General features: G+C 39.7%; 1 protein-coding gene across 2 annotated transcripts in view; it reads left to right on the forward strand.

The window, feature by feature from the left end:
- Positions 1-21441, forward strand: part of SPATA17 (spermatogenesis associated 17) — a 167717-nt gene that overhangs the window by 103002 nt on the left and 43274 nt on the right. For both annotated transcript variants that reach the window (XM_055144650.1, XM_055144651.1), the window contains exons 7-8: positions 12340-12537; positions 14700-14848. In XM_055144650.1, coding sequence (XP_055000625.1) covers positions 12340-12537; positions 14700-14848 — 347 coding nt within the window. The remainder of the gene's footprint in view (positions 1-12339; positions 12538-14699; positions 14849-21441) is intronic.

The following is a 21441-nucleotide window of genomic DNA, read 5'->3' on the forward strand; positions in this document are numbered from 1 at the left end:
TCATCCGTTTGCATCGGTCTGAGAATGAGTTGTACTGATAGAATTGGATGGAAAATGTCAAAAGTTCATTTCTTATACAAATCAAATGTTACACTTAGCTTGAAATTAGTGTTTCTCATCATCCTATCAAGATGGTTGGATTTTAGAACTAATACTGCAAGTCACAATTACAAACCATTTTAACCTGAACCAAAAAAATCCAAGTTTATTTTCACCTAATGAATACACATATTATTTAATAGACCAAATATGAATTTTACCTTTCAATACCATTGATTACTTAACTTATTTTTGAGTCTCTTCAATATCTACCTGATATTGTCCTGGAACTAAAAGATGGAATTATCCTTTGTGATCTTTTTCCACAGGGAAAAATTCACTCTCATTTCCATCAAATGCTGAAAATTTTTGAAGTAGAAGAAGGTCACGGAGTTTTCCATTACAGCTTATTTATATAGATTGTCTCACTAAAATTGACCACTTATATCAATGATTCTGCTGATGCCATTTTGTTTATTTTGATGAATAAATGCACATATTCTGTCATCTAACAAAGACTTGGAAAATGAAGGGTACACATTTCAGTCTGAGCCTTGCTACAGATTTTCTCAGCCTCACTTGCTATTAGGGAGAAATTAAGCTACAGATTTAAGCCAGATGTTTACCAATTAATCCCATCACTTGGTTGAAAAAAATTTTATTTCAAATAATATTAAATACACAATTCAGTAGAGAATAAAGTCAAACATGTATTGAATACTTTGAAAGACCTGTTAGTTTTGACTCTCAATTTGTGCAGATATTTGAAAATGAATTGAGTAAATAGTCAATTGTAAATAATTTTTGTAAGTGTATCAAGATAGGTCAAAAATTATATTGACCTGTTAAAGAGGTATAATTCTCACTGCATTTTCAGAAAGGAGAGAAACATAACTTTGAGTGACCAATATTTTAAGAATGATATTAAGATTTTTAGTAAAACTCTAATTTTATGTTAATTGTATAGTTTTAGTTAACTTCGTTTAGATAATAGAAATAAAATATTATTTAGGTATATAATACGTAAGAAAAGTTGAGAAATCTTATAAATTAAAATTGTACTTTGTTAATTATATAGAAGTGAAACAACTTTTATGTTATTTATTGTGTTCACAATTTTGAGATTATTATGTTGATATGCTGATGTCCTCAGACTAACAGCAAGCCTGTAAGTTTTAAGTCTATTTTTAGTACAAATCAGTGTATACCTTGAAAGAGTTTGCAAAAATCTATTACTGATTTTTTACCAATATTAATTATCTCATTTTATGAAAGCAAATATGTTAGCACTGATAGGCATTACACAAGTAAATAACTAATATTGTAATGAATGAATTAATAGACCCCTCAGGGTTTTATTAATTAAAAATTTCAAGTCATATTAAAGCACCTTTTGTATGTTTATTTCAATCAGAAAGCTGAACATGGTAACTTATTTGCATAAATAATCAATCACCATTTACTAGTAGTAATAAGGTTAATTTGTTGCTACAGACATAATAGGATTAGTCAATTATTTTTCCCAGAATATACTATTTGTTATGCACCCCACCACCTGTAAAACAGGATTGAGTTTAGCACCCTTATTAAATGAACACATCAAAAAAAATCTTTGTTCCTGTAAAAGTTTTATAAAAACAGAGCTAATTTTAGTTGATGTGAATAAGTAAAATGTAGATAAATTTACATTTGCAAATTAAATTTATCTTTCTGCAAAGATTGATTATTTAATAGAGTTATTTATTCTGATTCAGTAACCAGTCAAACTAAATGTAACACATATAGAGCATATTTCCTTTGAAGAAAATTTCATTTGCAGATTTTAGTCCAAATACACTGACTTTGATTACTTTGCCCTTGTTCTTAGGTAATAAATTATGTTGTCTGCTCCACCTACTGGTGGATGCATGCAAAGACCTATTGTTGGATTTATTGCTAGATACTCCCTCAAAATTTTCCAGAATTTCTAAAGCTCTTCCTGGAAAATAGCAAAATTACAAATTAGCAAAGATACAAATGTTAAAAACTGAAGACCCACATCATAGGAAGTTAGTGTTACAAAATATAGCTTCCTATCTAGAATTGCACACAATAGCAATTTCCATTTTCTTGTTTTTAAATTTTAATATGCTAATATAAAATGAATAAATGTAGAATTATTAATAACAGTTTTTTGTTATTATTGAGGATTTTATTTTAGTTAATGGAATTAATCTAGAGTCAAGTGAAAACTAAAATGAAAGTTGATAAATTTAATTGAAATGTACACACATATTTTATGGGCATTGTTTTTATCTTATCATTTATATAATACGTTGTAATATTAGCCCTCTATTTGGTAGTAAACATTTTATGGCTACTAAGACAACTTAAAGTTATTTATGATTTGTTAAAAAGACCCCATACTGGGGCCGGAGCGGTAGTACAGTGGGTAGGGCATTTGCCTTGCACGCGGCCGACCCAGGTTCTATGTTCTATCCCCAGCATCCCATATGGTCTCCCAGGCACCACCAGGAGTGATTCCTGAGTGCAGAGCCAGGAAGGAGTGGCCACTGAGCATCACTGGGTGTGACCCAAAAACAAACAAACAAAAAGACCCCATACTCCAATTAATCCAAATTAAATTAGCTTGAATCACCTTACTTTTTGAGAGAAATAAATGGTTTCTACTTCTTTTTAAAATTTTTTTCAAAATCAGATCATAGCACTCCTATATAATAGAAAAATATTTTCATTTGAAAAGATGAACTTGTTATAACTCTAACTGGTAATCCATTTACTTAGACAACATGTTTATAAGACAAGTTCTGTTGAGATGAACACATTATGAATTGAAAAATTGAACAAGTCTTCCATTTATTTATTGCTCTGAACTGTCTTTCATAGCCACAAGTATAGAGATTTCTATGCTTCCCCTCTCTGAAGCACTCAGCCTGGGACTGCTCAGTCATTTGAGGCAATTCAAACATTACAAAGCAACCCCTACAATCTATTTCTAATAGGAAGTTAATTTGTGGTCCCATGCAAGACACCAGCAGGACAAAATGAGAGTGTGTAAGATAATGGTGAAGAAAAACAAAGTGGTCTTCAAGACCTGGACAAGAGATTGTGATCAACTGAGTTATGATAGTGACCAATCAGATGAAGGGGTCTAATACCCCCACCCACTCCCCCACTGAGGCTGTCTCCCCTCGACTTGGATGAAACTTAACCGAGGCTTTCTTCTGTTGGCTTCTCAAGTCCTTCATCAAAGATGCTTGAGAAGTTGTTTTCTGAGTACTCGTGTTTTTGCCCTATTTTGGAAGGCGCAAACCTGTTTCAACATCTTGTCCTCACATTCAGTGAGCTATGATGTGATTTTTGCCACCAGAACAGAGTCTGTCTGTAGAGGTCACTGGCTAATTACCATTCTGGACTGTGTCCCCATGCTGTTCCACCTCTGCAACTCCCGGCAGGTTGACCCTGTAAACCAACTTCTGGTGTCCTTTGCGGTGTCCTTCCAGCCTTCTCTCCCCCAACTCATTTCCCGTAGCGAGACCCTGCCAGGCCCTTTCCCCAGGAAGAAAGGCTCTCCAGCTAGACCTGGCAGCCTGTGACCCCATCAGTTTTCACAGCATCAGCTATTCTCCTTAAAAAAAAATATCTCTGCTTGTTCATGGTGACCTTTCTCCCCTGTCCCAGAAATTCCCTGACAACTGTCCACTGGGTCTTTCCACCTTCGTGTCCTGTGTGAATTTCAATCCTGATCACTCCAGAACGAATACAAATCCTCCTCTAGCCTGCCTAGCTTTCTGCCTGCTCTGCCTTGTTCTCAGCCCACACACTCTTCCAGAATCCATACTTGTTTATAGTCACTGTGATTAACCTTTGACGTCTGTCCAGTGGCTCTGTTTCTTCACACCACTTCCTGTTCTTGCTGTTGCTCTATTTCCTCTGCCCTCTTTTGTTTGACTTCTGTAAAAACAATCTTTGACTCCGTTTTAAAAAATCTCTTCTGGCACTAATTCAAACAACAAGGATCAACCATCTCCTCTAAACAATGCCTGCAGATATGTTAGGCTTCTAAATTCTGTAAGCATGTTATTTGCTTAAAAGAGCTAAACAGAGGGCTGTGGATAGTTTAGTAGTAGATTAAATGCCTCATATGTGTGAAGTTTGGAGTTCAATTCCAGGTACCACTTACACACATGGTGCTCAACTAAAGAACCGATGTTCAGACACTTAGTTTAAAGATTCTCTTTGAGCTGCTATAGGCTTGAGGTTGGGCATCTGTATTTTTCAAGTTCCCCTGAATGACTATAAGAATGAACGCTATTCTTGTCTTCAAAAAAGTTTAAACTCTACTTGGAAAGGTAGACATTAAAGAACAAGTAGTTTGGGGGCTGGAGAGATAGAACAGTAGGACAGGCACTTGCCTTGCACACAGCTGTCCCATTTTATCTCTAGCACCACATATAGTCTCCTGAGCAATGCCAGGAGTGATCTCTGAATACAAAACCAGGAGTAAGCTCTGCAAGTTAGTTAATGTGAATCCTTAAGGATGAGCTTGGCCAGACTAGTAATTCTAAATAGGAAAAATAATTGGCAGATTTGAGTCATATAAGAGCCTAGCTTGTTTTGGAAAGAAAGTCAGTGTTGATGATGTCTAGTGAGGCATAGGGATGTTGGTATAAGAGAGACTAGATAGAGGCATATAAGAGAGAGGATTTTAACAGTGGGTTAGCTTTTCCTGGCAGAGTTTCCTGCCCCCGCACCTGGCTGTCTTCACCAGGACCCCTTGGAGTGGGTGGGTTGAGTTTCCCTCCCTGCCCTGAGCAGAGGCCTGGCAGCTAAAGACCTCTGGAACCCAGCCACAGCCATGCTCAAGGCCACTCTCCACATGCTCAGACTAGCCTCACTCATGAAGGAACCAGCAGAGGAACCCAAGTATGTGGGACCCAGGGCTGAGATCTCCAAGCCTGCTCGGATCCGGACTGGGCCTCCTCCACCCAGATCCCCCATTTTCCAGTAGCTTGGCAGTCACACCCAAAACTGCCCCCAGTGCCGTGTAATCCCATCAACAGCCAAGATCCAGAGACTATAAAACAAAGCTCGCAGAAGTGACCACTTATTGTCTAGGTCTCCCTCTCAGAGAACCTGACAAGCTACCAAGAGTATTCTGCCCACACAGCAGAGCCTGGCAAGCTCCCTGTGGCATATTTGATATGCCAAAAACAGTAACAATGATGGGTCTCATTTCCCTGACCCTGAAAGAGCCTCCAATGTGGCACCGTTGGGAAGGGCAAATAAGAGACGCTGCTAAAATCTCAGGGCTAGGACGAATGGAGATGTTACTGGTGCCCACTCGAGCAAATCAATGATCAACAGGATGACAGTGGTACAGTGATACAGTTTTTACTAGGTGAATTGAAAAGCCAGTATCAGGACCCAGGATTGTAGTTCTTTAGGGACTAAAGCAATTGGTTTAACTATCACTCTGACTTCTGTGTAAAGGGTAATAGATATTTCAAGTATAGTAGATGGAAAGGAGCTGCATTATAGTGCAAGACACATTATAAAACTAGCTGGACAGGGTGAGACCATGGATGTGTTTGAAAATATGTGGATTCTAAGTAGGTGGAATTGGATTCCACCTACTTAAAACATGTGGATTCTAAGGATGTGGAATTGATAGTCCTTTGAGTGGGTTGAGTAAATGGGATAGATGGAGATCAATCATCTTCAAGGACAGTTCTTTGATTTTTATCTTCACTGAGAGCCAATGTTATGATTTACTTTTATATTAACAGACCTTATATTTTAGAGTAGACTCACAGAAGAATTTAATGCAAGTACAGAAGTCTCCCAAATTCCTTCTGCCACTCCAAATCTGTTTCACTTGATTTCCCTTTTCTGGACATTTTATATAACTGGATTTATATAGTATGCTATATCATCTCCCTCCTTTAATACAGCATGCTGTTTGTGAGTTAATTCATATTATAGATAAGCAGCATTTGGGGTTTTTTTTAGTGTTGGTGTTCCATTCAATTCTATGGTAAACTTTATTTCATTGATCAACTTCTTAAACGTTTGAAATATTTGCAATTTTTTCACCTAAATAATAGATCTTGCTATTAATAGATTTGCATGTAAATTTTTGGTGCATCCATATTTCCATTTCTCCAATGTACATTTTGAAGGACAGAATTGGTGGGTCATGTGTTAACTTCTTAATAATGATTTCTTAAAGTAATTTTAGGTTTACAAACAATTTGAGCAGAAGATTCTCATACACTCATCAGCCTCACACATTTTTTCCCATTACCAACATCCTTAGCCACAAAGGAACATGTACTGCAGAACAGAAGCTCACATAATCATATGACAATGTTAATACATTGGTTCACATCGATCTGGGTGATGTGCATTCTCTCGGTTTCCACAAATATGATATCTTATGGAGTACTTACACTGCTCTAAAAATCCTCTGTGTTCCTTCATTTCATGCTTCCTTTATCCCTTAGCCCCATCTTCCCCCAAAGTGGTCCACACAAACTCACTGGGGAAAACAGGACCAATGATGGGGCAGGGGCAGCTGTTTCCTCATGCACAATTAAAGGCACTGTGTTTGAATTAAGAAGATGGATTTTTGATGGGGTGGGAGGCACTGAGTGTTTTTCTTTATGAAAAGAGGCATCTGGCCAAATAAGTTTCAGAAAACTCGGCCCTTGGCACTCATCTTTTTCACTGTCTCCATAGTTTTGCCTTTTCCAAAGCGATGGACTTGCAGAGCATGTAACTTTATTCGGAGTGGGTTCTTTTACTTACGAGTCTGTGTTTGAGACTTTTCATGGTTTAATCTCTCATGTCATCTTGGTGCTGAGTAATATTTCAGTTTGATATACAACACCTAAGCTCACCTTAGATTCTCCCCTATGTCATCTTCTAAAAGTTTTATCATTTTGCATTTAACATTGGGTTCATTGCCCATTTTGAGTTAATTTTGGTGAAGGGCATATGATCTGTATCTAAATTTTTTTTGGTATGTGGAAATCCATTGGCTACAATGCCATTGTTTGAAAATACCCTTTATGAGTTTGTTCCCCACTTTATTTGAGCACTATAGTTTACAAAATTGTTCATGCTGACTTGTTAAAGGCATTCAATTTGCCAATATCAATCCCACCACCACTGTCACATTTCTCCACCACTGGAAAATGAAAATACCCTTTGGGGACAGAGAGGTAGCTCAGAGAGTAAGACAGGTGCCTTGTATGTGGCTTATACTGGTGCACATGGTTCCCTGAGCACCACCGGGAGTGATCCCTGAGCAAAAAGCCAGTCCTGAGACTTTTATATGGACATGCACATGACCTGGAGTTTGACTCTTCACCTCAGCCGAATGTGTTCCCTCTTGTCTGGCCCACTTCCACTTCTCCATTGCCTCTAGGCCTCCTTACTTCTTACAAGCATCTTCCTTTCTCAAAGCCCTTTTCAGTAAGACTCAGTGGCACATGTGTTCCAATAAATTCTCTTTATAGAATCATCTGTCTCACATAATTTTCATAAATTGTACATCAAAGAGGCCAGAAATTGCTTTTCATTGTTGATCGTCTCTCTGGTGGTTGTTCGGAACTCCTATTTTCTATAGAACTGGGCTTTGCAAAGGTGAAACTTGAATGCCTCCCCATCACGTATTCTTAAGAATTCTTTACAGGAAAACGATACCTGAAGTCTTTGTGCTTTGTGAAGTGGAGGTGTATGCAGGCCTGCCTCGGGTTTGTTTTCTTTCTCAGAAACTTGTTTTGAATGTAGACCCCAGTAATAGAGAAGAGAGAAAAATTAGACTCTGACTTCCCTAAGTAATTCAAATGGACCAGAAATGACCACGCAGAAAACATTTTCCATGCAATAAAACAGTAAATACTTAGCTTATAAGGAGCAAAACCTTTGTTTTCAGATCAGTCACACGTTTAAAGTACTTTTTCATTTAGGACTTACCTTTAAGTATACAAACTGAGGCAAAAGGAAGCTGCAAGGAGAACATTGGCATTCAGGAATGGTGCAGAATGTGGACGTGGTGCCAGGGTGAGTGGGTCAAACTTGGTACATTTGCTACTTGCACAATTTGACATAATTAATATTCTGGGTCATACCTGAGTTCTCATGATGGAGGGTCTGTGGGGGGAACTCAAGGGGGAAAATGTATTATGTCACTCATTTCCTTCTCCGCCACCCTGTTCGAAAAGTCAGAATCACAGCCTTTAAAAAACTTTCGTCTCATTTCTTGTATTCACCACCGGACCCTGTCAGCCACAAGCCTCCTCCAAGGGGGGTCAGTAAGAAGCTATTAGCAGACTTCTCTCCCGAGATTTCTTCGGTCTTATTGAGTTGAATGTTAGCATGACAGTACTGCAAATAACTCAGTTGTAGGCTCTTTTTTTTATTATTATTTTTTAAACAGTTATCACAGATTTCCCCATAGTATTGGTCACTCTAGAAAATTATTGCTGAAAATGAAGTCCCCAAAGTGAGCTCGCTCGGCATAGCCCTGCTCAGTTGTGAAAAATGTGAAAACTGAAAAGCACCCCAGAGTCCCTGAAGGTACCTGTGGTCTTTATGACTCATAGCGATATTTTAAAATACCAACAACTGGCCATTATTCATAAGTGGCTTACAAATTATGGAATATGGCCATGAGAAAATTGGAGGTTAAGGTTGTTTTATATACAGAAAGGCACTCTGATGAGGCGAACCCTGTCTCTATATAAATCAACAGGGCAGGTGCTGGCAGAAGAGAGTGAGGGAGAGCTGGACTGTTTTCCATGGATGTAAGTCAGCCAATATATTAACTTAATTTCTAAAATCCTGGCTCCTTGAAGATTTTAAATGATACACTTTAAATTCAATTAAAATATATTTTCTATCTATATTTGATTTAAATTGCAAAGAGAATACACATGAGGAGGTATTCATATAGGTTGCAAAATATAATTTAAGAAAGCTATCATATCTACTGATCTATTTGCATTTCCCATCTAGCCTATATATACACGTGCATGCAAATGTGGAGCGAGATCAAAGAAGATTTCTAGTGGGGGTAACGCTCCTAGCTGGTAGCAGTTTCTCAGGGAGGCAGATATTTTCACATGATAAATTATAATCTAGTTCATTTGTATGTATTTTACTCCTTTAATCTGTAAAGTCGTGGGAAATGTTAAACTAACACACTTCAGTTAATAATATAATCACAAAACTGAATGGTATTTTTCTCCTAGCTCTTATTATAGCTATATTATGCCTGAATGATGTTTATAATATTTATTGTTTTTCTCATTACAATGAAAACATTCTCATCTTAGAAAATAGTCCTTGAAATCTTCTGAAAAATGATCATCTATTTAAAAATGACTGTTCACTAAAGGATACTGAGAATATACATACAAATATATGTACATATATATATATACACACATACTTATGTACATTTTCTTTTAGCAACATCATTTAAACAGTTTATTCACCATGTTCTATTTGGCATTAGAATGATAGAATGTTAACATGACACTGAAAATAGTGAATGATGCAATTACCATTAATATTTTTAAGTCTGCTTTTACTTATAAATTGTATTAGGAGAAATATCATAGCAGAGCAAGCTCAAAAATACTTTAAAGTAAGTGTATTTGTAGTCACTTCACTTTATTGTCTAAAATTCACTCCCTAATTATAATGCAAGAACACTGAGATGGAGATCACATAAATGGATCATTTAGTTCTGAATCACAGGTTTGAAAGCAAATGGAAACTGACCTGTTACTAAAGATGAGACAATAGGACAAAATAAAACAAAACCAAGCTTCTAGTCTATCAGACCAGGTTAACAGTGACCAAAAGTGAAGGTGCGTGAATTGAGTAGAAGGGGTCAGTGAGGCTGGGATTGGACTTTCAGAGCTAAACTACAGGTGGGGAAGGACACCTGAGACCTGGGGACCTTTCTAATGCAGTGTGGCTTCAGTAAAGAAGAGTCTAAAGTAAAAAGGAAAGATAAGTGGGTGCAATCTTTGGTTCTGTGACACAGGTAATTGCTAGGCCGAACATTTGGCTAAAATCATTTGGTGGCTTTGGACAGCAAAAGTGCAATGGAGAGTTCCATAGTCCTCACTGCACGGCGCATTGTTTTGACATGAGCATTTACCATGCAGGTTTGATGCCTTCTCCATGCATGCAGACTCTGCTAGACACTGGAGGCACCAAGTGACCTGTAAGAGAGTCCCTGTGCTCTAGCTGCTGGAATGGGGGAGTAGAGGATTGTGACAGTAATGGCATTAGAGCCTGAGTTAGTCTGGTTTTGAACGGAATGTTAAAAATTGGATACGGAATCTCATCTCTGTGGGCATTAAACAACAGTGAGTGTGAGGCTGCAAATACAAATTTTTTTCAAATAGTTTCTTCAAAGAAAACTACCCAGTTTAGTCCTGATACTTTGAAACTGCTGAAAAGTCAGTGTAGCCACAGGAAATGTGTATGGCCAGGAGAGCAGCATAGGAGAAAAGTTTATTTTATTTTATTGAATCACCATGAGATACAAAGTTACAAAGCTGTTCATGGTTCATTTCAGTCATACAGTGTTCTAACACCCAACATTCCACCAGTGTACATTTCCCACCACCAATTTCCCCACTTTCCCTCCTGCCACTCTTTCCCCAGCCTGTCTCTATGGCAGGCACTTGAGGGAGACAGTGACAAAGAGACAGAGCAGAGAAAGAGTGACAGAGACAAAGAGATAGCAGAGAGAGAAGGTGGGAGAGAGAGGAAGAGAGCAAGAGAAAGAGAGAGGAAGGAGAAGAAAAGTTCATTTTTTAAGGGGGAAAAATCCATCTCATTGTCTTCATTGATCTATGAATCCAGACTGCCTACAGAGCAATCAAAAGACACACATCCTTTCAAAGGTCACTTTGTCTAGCTGGGGAATGTTGATCAATGGGAGGAACCTTTTCTAAGAGACCCTAACTTGATTTGGTTTTATTTTCGGGCCACACCTGGTGGTTTTCAGGGCTTACTCCTGGCTCTGTGCTCAGGGATTATTCTGGTGGACTCGGGGGACCATTAGTCTGGTGGGCTTGCCAGGGATGGAACTGGGCTAACTGCATGCAAGATAAGCATCCTCCCCACTGCACTATTGCTTTGCCCCAGGAGGCCCTGAGATCCCTGACATGGAAAATAAACAGAATGGTTCTCCATCTTTCTGAGTATGCATTTGCATGAACGGAAAACGTATTTCCCTAGGTGTGGTTCTGTACAGTATATGTGCTCAAACACCATGGATCTTCAGGAGACAGATGTCATCATGGCTAACTTGACCTTGACACGGGTCATACTTCTATCTGCTAGACCTCTGTTCCATAGCAGGGGCAGGACTGTGTCCTGACTACTTCACTACAGTATATCACAAGGTCAGTGGCACAGCAGCCAGGACAAGGAAACACTAAAGAGTGTAACCCCCAAACACATAAACACAACAAGTGCAGCTCATTCAACAGGGAACACTATTGTGAATGATTCATAACATAGTATATAGACTCTCTCTCACTATGCCATATACATTATATGATATATATTTACAAATCTAGCTTGATTATTTCTTGAAGGAACTTAAATAGCTGCCATTAGTTTGTAATGGATAATCATTCTAGCAATCAATCAAATATTTATTGCAAGCATACTTTAAATCTGAAATTGGTTCCAGCACTGTCAATTTGAGTTTGGTGAATGCCTGATTTATAGATATGATTAAATATCCGTGCACAGGCCAAAGAGATAATTTAAAGGGTAAAGCGGCAGACCTGGGTTTGATCCCTGGCTCTGCCTATGGCCCCTAAGCACCATCAGTAGTGATCCTTGAGCACAGAGCCAGGAGTAAGCCCTGAGTAATGTTGGGTATGGCCCAAACCCACACCCTCCCAAGAAAAATAAATTTCCATACGTATAGTATATGGCTAGAAAGCAAAATAAATGACAAGAGTTTCTACTGTTTTTTTTTTTCCCTTGAATACGGTGTTATAAAACAGGCTATTGGAGGCAGAGTGAAGCTATCACTCGATAGTTTTACCATCTCTAGTCCTCCACCATGGAACTTTCTGGACCAGAGACAGAGTTAAGTGTTTCTGCACAATCTCCTTAGAGAACTCAGAGCTCCATCTCCAGTTATGAACTAGACTTGTCATGCAGAAAAGTCTTTAAACTTGTGAAATATATGAATGGGACACCTTTGCCCTTTCCTTGTGTGAATGATACCAGTATCTTTCATTCTTCTAGATTCCAGGTGTCTATAATTCCCCGTTCAGGAGCGAGCCTGACCCCTGGGAGCTGCGCTTACAGAAGGCAAAGCCCCTCTCGCACCCCCAGAGGCAAGAGGTGCCCACGCTGGGCCTGAATGACTGGCTGGCATGCACGAGCACCCGCTCCTTCCCACGCTCCCACGTCCTGCCACCCATCAACAGGAAGAAGTGCCAGGTGGGTCTTGCCTCGAGGGAGCTGCACCAGGGCCCGGCCTTTCAGTTCTTTTACTTGCTGGTCTTTGTTTCCTTGCATGTTCATGATTAGAGAAAAGAATCATCTCTTATGGAATCTCATTTCAGATAATACACTTTAAAAAATAACAACAAAGTGCTCCGAAGCTTCTTCTGGTATGAGATTTTATGGTTGTTGACCATGTACTTAATGCATGGCATGGGAACTGTATTTCATGATACTACTGTTTATTCTCTGACATGTTCAAGCTCTTCCTGAAGCTAAAAAAAATAGTAAAAATAATGGAGAAAGCCCAGGGTACCATTTGTGAGGGTTTAGTGTCTTCGAAATACAGTGCCAAGCATGCTCCTTTCCTCACCTTAGTCTTAGTTATCTAAGAGCCATTCATCTTTTAACAGACTGACTCCTGTGTGGGGAGTGGAGCAGCAATTCTTACCGGAGAAACATTTTTACATAGGAGAGAAAGTGTCTAGAGTTCTTTTTCCTTAAGAGGACCAAATATTGAGTTTAAGAGGTGGGTTGTTTTTCAGGGATTCAAACCGTGACTCAGGCATACAAGGCAAGCTCCTTACCTACTTTACTATTTCTCTGACCCCATCTCCTAACCTTTAAACCATAGAATTTGGTCACAGTAAAAGTTTGAGTCTATTTGCAAAAATTCCCCTCCCTACCCATTTGTTTTCTTAAAAGTGAACTTGGAACCATGCTACTGTATCTTTAAAAAGTAAAGTTCCAGTGAAAACCCATTAACTACTTTCCAATATAGCAATCCTCCTGTCCAGCTGTGAAAAGTACTAGATGATACTTATTTGCCATTTGTGTTATTTACGGTCCCTGACTTTTATGGTAACTGGTTCCTATTATTGGTTTCTATTAATGTAAAACATAAGTGAACAGAAATGAGGCGTGAATCATTTCTTTTTATTAGCCCCACAGTCTTCACTCAGCGCGTGCAGTAACTCCAGCTGTGTCTTGTTAGTGATAACCTATTTAAAGAAGAAATCTTTAAGGATAAGGGACATGATTAGAGATCTTTGTCCACTCTATATCTCTGTCTCATGCACAGCAGGGGTAAAAAGAAAAATAAAAAAGAAAACTAAACAATATCTAATTGATGTCCTGGCAAACTCTCACCTCGTCTTATTGGTCTGGTCAGTATGCTACTGAGGGAATCATCAGTGGATCTTACTCACTGATATAGTAACTACTAATTTAGTGGCTAAGCCATCTCAGAAACCACTTTCCTGAGGTGCAGCTGAGTTCTGTCCTTGGCTGTATGTTTGTGCCAGAGCCTGTTGGAAATTCCATCCAGGTTATGAAGCAACACAACTTAAGAGCTTTGTTTTGTTTTAGTTATTGGGCCTGGGGCCTTGGGTGCTCAGGAGTGGTGATTCCTGGTTACAGAAGTGCTCAGGAGCGACCCTGGTGGTGCTTAAGGAACCATATATGCAGCCAGGATTTGATGTTTGGTCAACAACATGCAGCAGTGCTGTGCTGCTCACTGTTTCTAGGAGAGCTTTACAAAAGCTGTACTCAGACAGCCAGAGAGGTGGTATAGGGGTCAAGGTTCTGGCCTTGCAGCTGACCCTGATCGATCCTCGGTGCCAGGTGCCAACAGGAATAATCCCTGAGATCATTCGGAGAGCCAGGGTAAGCTTTGAGCATGCCAGGTGTAGCCTCCTGCCCCAACTGCCCCCCCCCATGCCCTGCAACGCCCCCAACCACACACACACACACACACACACACACACACACACGACCAGAATCTGGGCTAATACTTTTATGTTAAAAAGGGAGAAAATTCTTTTAAAATTATATCAGAAGAAATGTGCTTTCAATAACAGAAAGAAAATAAAACCAAGCAACCTTTAATGTCCAGTTGGCCAGCTCCAGCAAGTAAACGCTTTTAAATGGGAGAGTGCCTCATTTCACCTCTAATACTGGTATGGACTTCTAAAAATTTTTTTTGAAGCTCAGGACAGTCTCACTGTATGCATGTATTCTAATTCCGGGAAGAACTAATTTTAAAAAGAATCAAGTCAGCGTGCTGTCCACTGTAGATTAGTCTGCGTACTGTTCAGTCCCATTCCCTGGCCAATGGAGAACACTAGGAGAATCCAAAGTGTGTCTTCCTGTCCCTGCAGGGACCCTTCCGCAACATTACCGAGGTGTTGCAGCAGCGGTACAAGCCTCTGCAGCCCACACTGCAAGAGGCAGAGCCCTTCAACGACCTGAAGGAGGCCAGAAAGGAGCTCAGGAAGCTGGAGAGCAGCCGAAACGTCCAGGAACAAGCGTGAGTCTGAGCCTGAGAGAGAGTTGCCGGGTGGGACTTTGGCTTCTCTGCCTTCTGCTGGTTCTCTCAGAGGAGAACCTGCTGCCCTGAGCAAAGGGACAGCACCCTTGACCTTCAGAAGCCGTCATTCTCCCTCCCCTCTCCCCCCACACATGCAAATATCTTAGAGGAGGTCAGTGCTGAAGACAGAATGTAGATCTGTCCTCAGAGGGGGAAAGTGAACAGTACTGCTTCCCGGGACGAAGTGATCACTACCCATGTATCCGTGAAGGAATTTTTCTTAATTATCTAGTGAGAGCACGTGTATTTATGGTCCTTGGAAAATAAGATCCAACGAAACAGAACCATTTTTCTTCATGTGGACTAAATTTCATTTGGATACATTGACATAACATTGTAGTTTTAATAAATCAGGTGCAATGGAAGAGGTTATTTCTTTATTACTGAGGAAGATGGCTGCAAAAAGATTGGGGCTGACCTAACAGCATATGCAATTTTACATCATTCTGTTAGCATCATTGATTTGGATCCCAGTTCATGCATCTTTCTCCAAGGTTTTTCCTCTCTCCCAAGGCATAGTCATGGGTGATTTAGAAATAGACTATTTAAAATCTAGAAGGAGATAGTTTTTAAATGATTATGGTTATCCTGTAATGTATCTTGTAATAATCTTTATACAGTATCTTATAATTCTTTAATATAATATTTATTAAATAACGGACCATTGTTTTTTATCTAATGTAGATAATTTGTTATACTGTAATATCTTATTGTTTAATAGTATTCTATAGCATCCAAAATAAATTTTTTACTTATATAAAGTAGGACTGGAGCAATAATGCAGCGGGTAGGGCATTTGCCTTGCACATGCATGACCGACCCGAGTTCGATTCCTCCATCCCTCTCAGAGAGCCCGGAAAGCTATTGAGAGTATCCCACCCGCATGGCAGAGTCTGGCAAGCTCCCCGTGGCCTATTCAATATGCCAAAAACAGTAACAACAAGTCTCACAATGGAGACGTTACTGGTGCCTGCTTGAGTAAATCGATGAACATTGGGACAACGGTGCTACAGTGCTACATAAAGTAGATGTACTTGTTATCATATTATGTGTGTCACATAATAATTTTTATAACTGGTAATCCCAAAATATATATAAAGTAACTGTGTAATAGAAGGAAACTAGGATATTCTTTTTTTTAAATTTATTTATTTTTAATTAGTGAATCACCGTGAGGGTACAGTTACAGATTTATACACTTTTGTGTTCATGTTTCCCTCATACAAAGTTCGAGAACCCATCCCTTCACCAGTGCCCATTCTCCACCACCAGTAAACCCAGCGTCCCTCCCACCCTCCCCAATCCCATCTCCCCCCGCCCCACCCTGCCACTGTGGCAGGGCATTCCCTTCTGTTCTCTCTCTCTAATTAGCTGTTGTGGTTTGCAATAAAGGTGTTGAGTGGCCGCTGTGTTCAGTCTCTAGCCCACATTCAGCCCACAACACCCTACCCCCGCATGGCCTTCGACCACATTATAGTTGGTGATCCCTTCTCTGAGTTGCCCTCTCCCAGAATGTGAGGCCAGCCTCCAAACCATGGAGTCAACCTCCTGTTACTTATTTCTACAATTCTTGGGTGTTAGTCTCCCACTCTGTTATTCTATATTCCACAGATGAGTGCAATCTTTCTATGTATGTCTCTCTCTTTCTGACTCATTTCACTCAGCATGAAACTTTCCATGCCGATCCACTTATATGCAAAATTCATGATCTCCTTTATTCTAACAGCTGCATAGTATTCCATTTATAGATGTACCAAAGTTTCTTCAACCAGTCATCCATTCTAGGGCATTCGGGTTTTTTCCAGATTCTGGCTATTGTAAACAGTGCTGCGATGAACATATAAGTGCGGATGTCATTTCGACTATACTGTTTTGCTTCTCTGGGATATATTCCCAGCAGTGGTATTGCTGGGTCAAATGGGAGCTCAATATCTAATTTTTTGAGAATCGTTCATATTTTTTTCCAAAAGGGCTGAACCAGTCGGCATTCCCACCAGCAGTGTAGAAGGGTCCCTTTCTCCCCACATCCTCTCCAACAGCGAGGAGATGTTCTTTTGGATGTGTGCTAGTCTCTGTGGTGTGAGGTGGTATCTCATGGTTGTCTTGATCTGCATCTCCCTGATGATTAGTGATGTAGAGCACTTTTTCATGTGCCTTTTGGCCATTCGTATCTCTTCCTTGGTAAAGTTTCTGTTCATTTCTTCGCCCCATTTTCTCATGGGGTTGGATGTTTTCTTCTTGTAGAGTTCAACCAGTGCTTTATATACCATTGATATCAACCCCTTATCTGATGGGTATTGTGTAAATATCCTTTCCCATTCTGTAGATAGTCTTTGTATTTTTGGTCAGTGTATCTTTTGCGGTGCAGAAGCTTTTTAGTTTAATGTAGTCCCATTTGTTGATCTCTGTTTTTACTAGATTGCTTAGTTCCGTGTCATCTTTGAAGATACCTTTATCTTCAATATTGTGGAGGGTTTTGCTGACCTTGTCTTCAATGTACCTTATGGATTGTGGTCTGATGTTGAGGTCTGTAATCCATTTTGATCTGACTTTTGTGCATGGTGTCAGGTCGAGGTCTAAGCCCATTCTTTTGCATGTGGTTGTCCAGTTGTGCCAGCACCGTTTGTTGAAGAGGCTTTCCTTGCTCCACTTCACATCTCTTGCTCCCTTATCAAAGATTAGATGATCATACATTTGGGGTTGTGTCTAGGGATATTCCACCCTGTTCCATTGGTCTACGGCTCTGCCTTTGTTCCAGTACCATGCTGTTTTAATTGTTACTGCTTTGTAGTAAAGTTTGAGGTTGGGGAGGGTGATGCCTCCCATCGTCTTTTTCCCAAGAATTGTTTTAGCTATTCGTGGGCATTTGTTGTTCATATGAATTCCAGGATTGCTTGATCCGTTTCTTTGAAGAATGTCATGGGTATCCTTATAGGGATCACGTTGAATCTGTATAATGCTTTGGGGAGTATTGCCATTTTGACAATATTGATTCTCCCTATCCACGAGCAGGGTATATGTTTATATTTCCTCATGTCCTCTTTTATTTCATGGAGTAACGTTTTATAGTTTTCTTTGTAGAGGTCTTTTACTTCCTTGGTTAAGCTGATTCCGAGGTACTTGATTTTCTGGGGCACGATTGTAAATGGGATTGCTTTTTTCATGTCCCTTTCCTCTGCCTCATTGTTTGCATATATGAAGGCCATGGATTTTTGGGTATTGATTTTGTATCCTGCAACTTTACTGTATAAGTCTATTGTTTCTAAGAGTTTCTTAGTAGAGGCTTTAGGCTCCTCTAGGTATAGTATCATATCGTCTGCAAATAGTGAGAATTTCACTTCTTCCTTTCCTATCTGGATGCCCTTAATCTCTTTTTCTTGTCTAATAGCTATCGCAAGTACTTCCAGTACTATATTGAAGAGGAGTGGTGAGAGTGGGCCTCCTTGTCTTGTGCCTGATCTTAGAGGAAAGGCCCTTAGAAACTAGGATATTCTATCATCCATCACAACACACTGAATTTTGGATCATTTCACCAGTCAGGAGAGATCTATAATAGACTTTCTTTTAATCTTATATTTCTGAAGAAAAAGCTCCTGAAAATGAAATTTTCAAACAAACTCATTTGAAAGATAAAATTGGTAAGCATCTCAAATAATTTTTATAGGTTTTCATTGAATGGCAAGTATTTACAATGACATGATTCATTACAAGTGTTCTACACATATTTTTCAAGTTGAGTGAGTTACCTATGGTCCCTTTGAAATAAACATTTATTTATCATTAATTTTCAGGAGTCAAATTTCTTTTACCCAAAATTGTGGAAACATTAGCACTTAGTTCAGACTGATCCAAGCAAATGTGAAGTTTAGTGATGCATTTCTAAGGAAGACTCAATAACTTTCTCAGTGATGCAGGTGTTTATAATGTAATGATAATAACTTCTTAAAGAATAGACCCTATTGGCATTTATGCAAAAATCATTGTTTATCAAAGACCCAAGGTAATTTTTGGTATTTTCTTTGAAAAATCGAGAGAGATCAGTGCCAATCTCAAGAAATGGTGCTCTTCTCTTCTTCCGGTGGAATACTTAATAATTGTAAATATCTTCACTTTTAAGATGTTGCTGATGATTCTCAACCCTTAAGCTTCCAGATTGGAGAAGGTGCTTCTAGGATTATTAACCAATCAGGGAGAGCTAACCTGGGAATTAGAAAGAAGTTCTTTTCAGATTCAAAGCTGTCATGCTATTAGCAGAGGGACTAAGCAATTGATTTAAGCAGCTCGGCTAGGATGATTCTGTTGTTTGGAGAATAGCAACAGGGTTGGTTCCTCTGAAACTATTTTAGGCTTTTGAATACTGGATAAGATCATTGCAACATGTAAGGCAAAAGAAATGTTAGAAATTTAGATTTTTATCTTTAAGGATTATTCTATGATAGAAATTGGAGGGAAATAATTTTGATAGCAGGGATTACACTATATTAAACCCTAAGTTTCCCCTCTTTGCCTTGAGAACCAATGTCTCCCAAGAGGAACTAGGGGCAAGATATTTGCATATGAGGACCTTAACTAGGAGCTCTGTCCAAAGTTGGGAAGGTGGAGCCCTTCATTTCTTATCTCAAAGTTTCGGAGGGTGTCACCATACTTGAGGGTCGGTGATGTTTCTATTTTGTTCTTCTGTTATTATGGAATTTGCAGTATGGTCCTGGAAGTCAGAGTGCAGACTTCAGAAGCAGAACACTGGGGACTCTACCTGGGTCCCATTACACACCAAGGCTGTGGATGTTGCTCAGTTATTTCACTTGCCTCTGCCTCTCATCTAGGTCCATGCAACAGGGAGAAGCCTGTCACCTTGATGGCTGCAGTGAGGATTGTCAGCTCACAAAACACACAGAATTATGAAAAATGTGGTTCTGACTCTGAGTCAGCTCAGTTCCCATGTAAAACATGGGAACTGAGTAAGTAAGTAAGACTTACTTAATTCTTTAAGTAAGTCTCGCCTGGGCAGTATAGCGCAAATTCCGCAGATGGGTCACTCCCCGCGGTTCATCCTGAGAGCCAGCGGCTACAGGGCCCGCATCTAAAGCATCACCATTGGCGTGTCTTAGCTTGCTTGTGCAGCCCTCACCAAGTGTCATAGACTTCATGGCTCAGACATCAGGCAACTGTTGGTGGAAGTCACGTGTCCCAGGTAGGGGTGTCAGCAAGGATGCTCCTTCCGGGCCCCTGTGGAAGTCTCTCCTTGGGCTTGGAAGGTTGCCCAACAGTCTGTGAATTCCTTGGTTGGAGCAGCGTTGTCTTCTCCTCTTTCTTGGCTTGCATGTGGTCTTCTCCTGTGTGAGAAAGGACCTGGGCGGCCCTTCTCCACAGAGACCTCATCCTGCCTTCCTGCATCTACATCATCTGTTTCCAAATGGTCACCTTCTTCACCATGCTCTTTAAACACAGAGGCTGAGGAGATGACTCCACCCCAATCCCTGAGCACTGCTTAGGACCCCTCCAAAATAATAAAATTAAAAGTACAAAAAATAAGGCAGCCTCTGTGGTGTGAGATGATATCTCATTGTTTTGATCTGCATCTCCCTGATGATTAGTGATGTAGAACATTTTCTCATGTGCCTCTCAGCCATTCAGATTTCTTCTTTGGGAAAGTTTCTGTTCATTTCATCACCCCAATTTTTGATCGGGTTTGCAGTTTTCTTCTTGTGGAGTTCAACCAGTGCCTTGTATATCCTTGATATCAACCCCTTATCGGATGGGTATTGAATAAATACCTTTCCCATTCTGTAGACTATCTTTGTACTTTGGTCACTGCTTCTTTTGAGGTGCAGAAGCTTCTTAGTTTAAGATAGTCCCATTTGCTTATCTCTGTTTTCACTTGCTTGGCCAGTGGCATGTCATTTTTGAAGATACCCTTGGCTTCTATGTCGTAGAGGGTTTTGCCGGCCTTGTCTTCAATGTACTTTAGGGATTCTGGTCTGATCCTGACGCCTTTAATCGTAAGTTTGTAACTATACCCCACGGTGATTCACTAATAAAAATTCAAAAACAAACAAACAAAAAAAGTAAGGCAGCTATGTTTTCTAAATAGAGTATGGAGTTCTGGCAGGCAGTCAGCAGAGACTCCTAAACTAATTGGCTTACCACCCCCACCACCGCCTATTCAGGAAAAATAAATTAATTAAAATTTTTTTCATTAAAATATATGTGTGTATCAGTGCATCCCTGGAAATATACTTTCTTTAAGCAAGCAAACAGGAAGCACTCTACCCTGTTAATTAATCCAAAGCTACTACTGGCCTTTGACTATTTCAGTGCCCCCCCCCAGGTGATGTCGCCTATTTTGGGGACTCACAGGCCCAATGATATGATCCCTAAAAAGGGACAGTGACAAGGAACCTCTCCCAACTTTGTCTCATGTGTTATTTCAGATACCTGAAACCTTTCCAATTTGCATCTTTTCTGAACTGTTACTATCTTATGATAAATAGGGATTATCATATATTTTCAGATAATGTCTTCAAAACAATTGA

Source organism: Sorex araneus, chromosome 7 (genome assembly GCF_027595985.1).
Source record: "Sorex araneus isolate mSorAra2 chromosome 7, mSorAra2.pri, whole genome shotgun sequence".
NCBI classification, from domain to species: domain Eukaryota; kingdom Metazoa; phylum Chordata; class Mammalia; order Eulipotyphla; family Soricidae; genus Sorex; species Sorex araneus.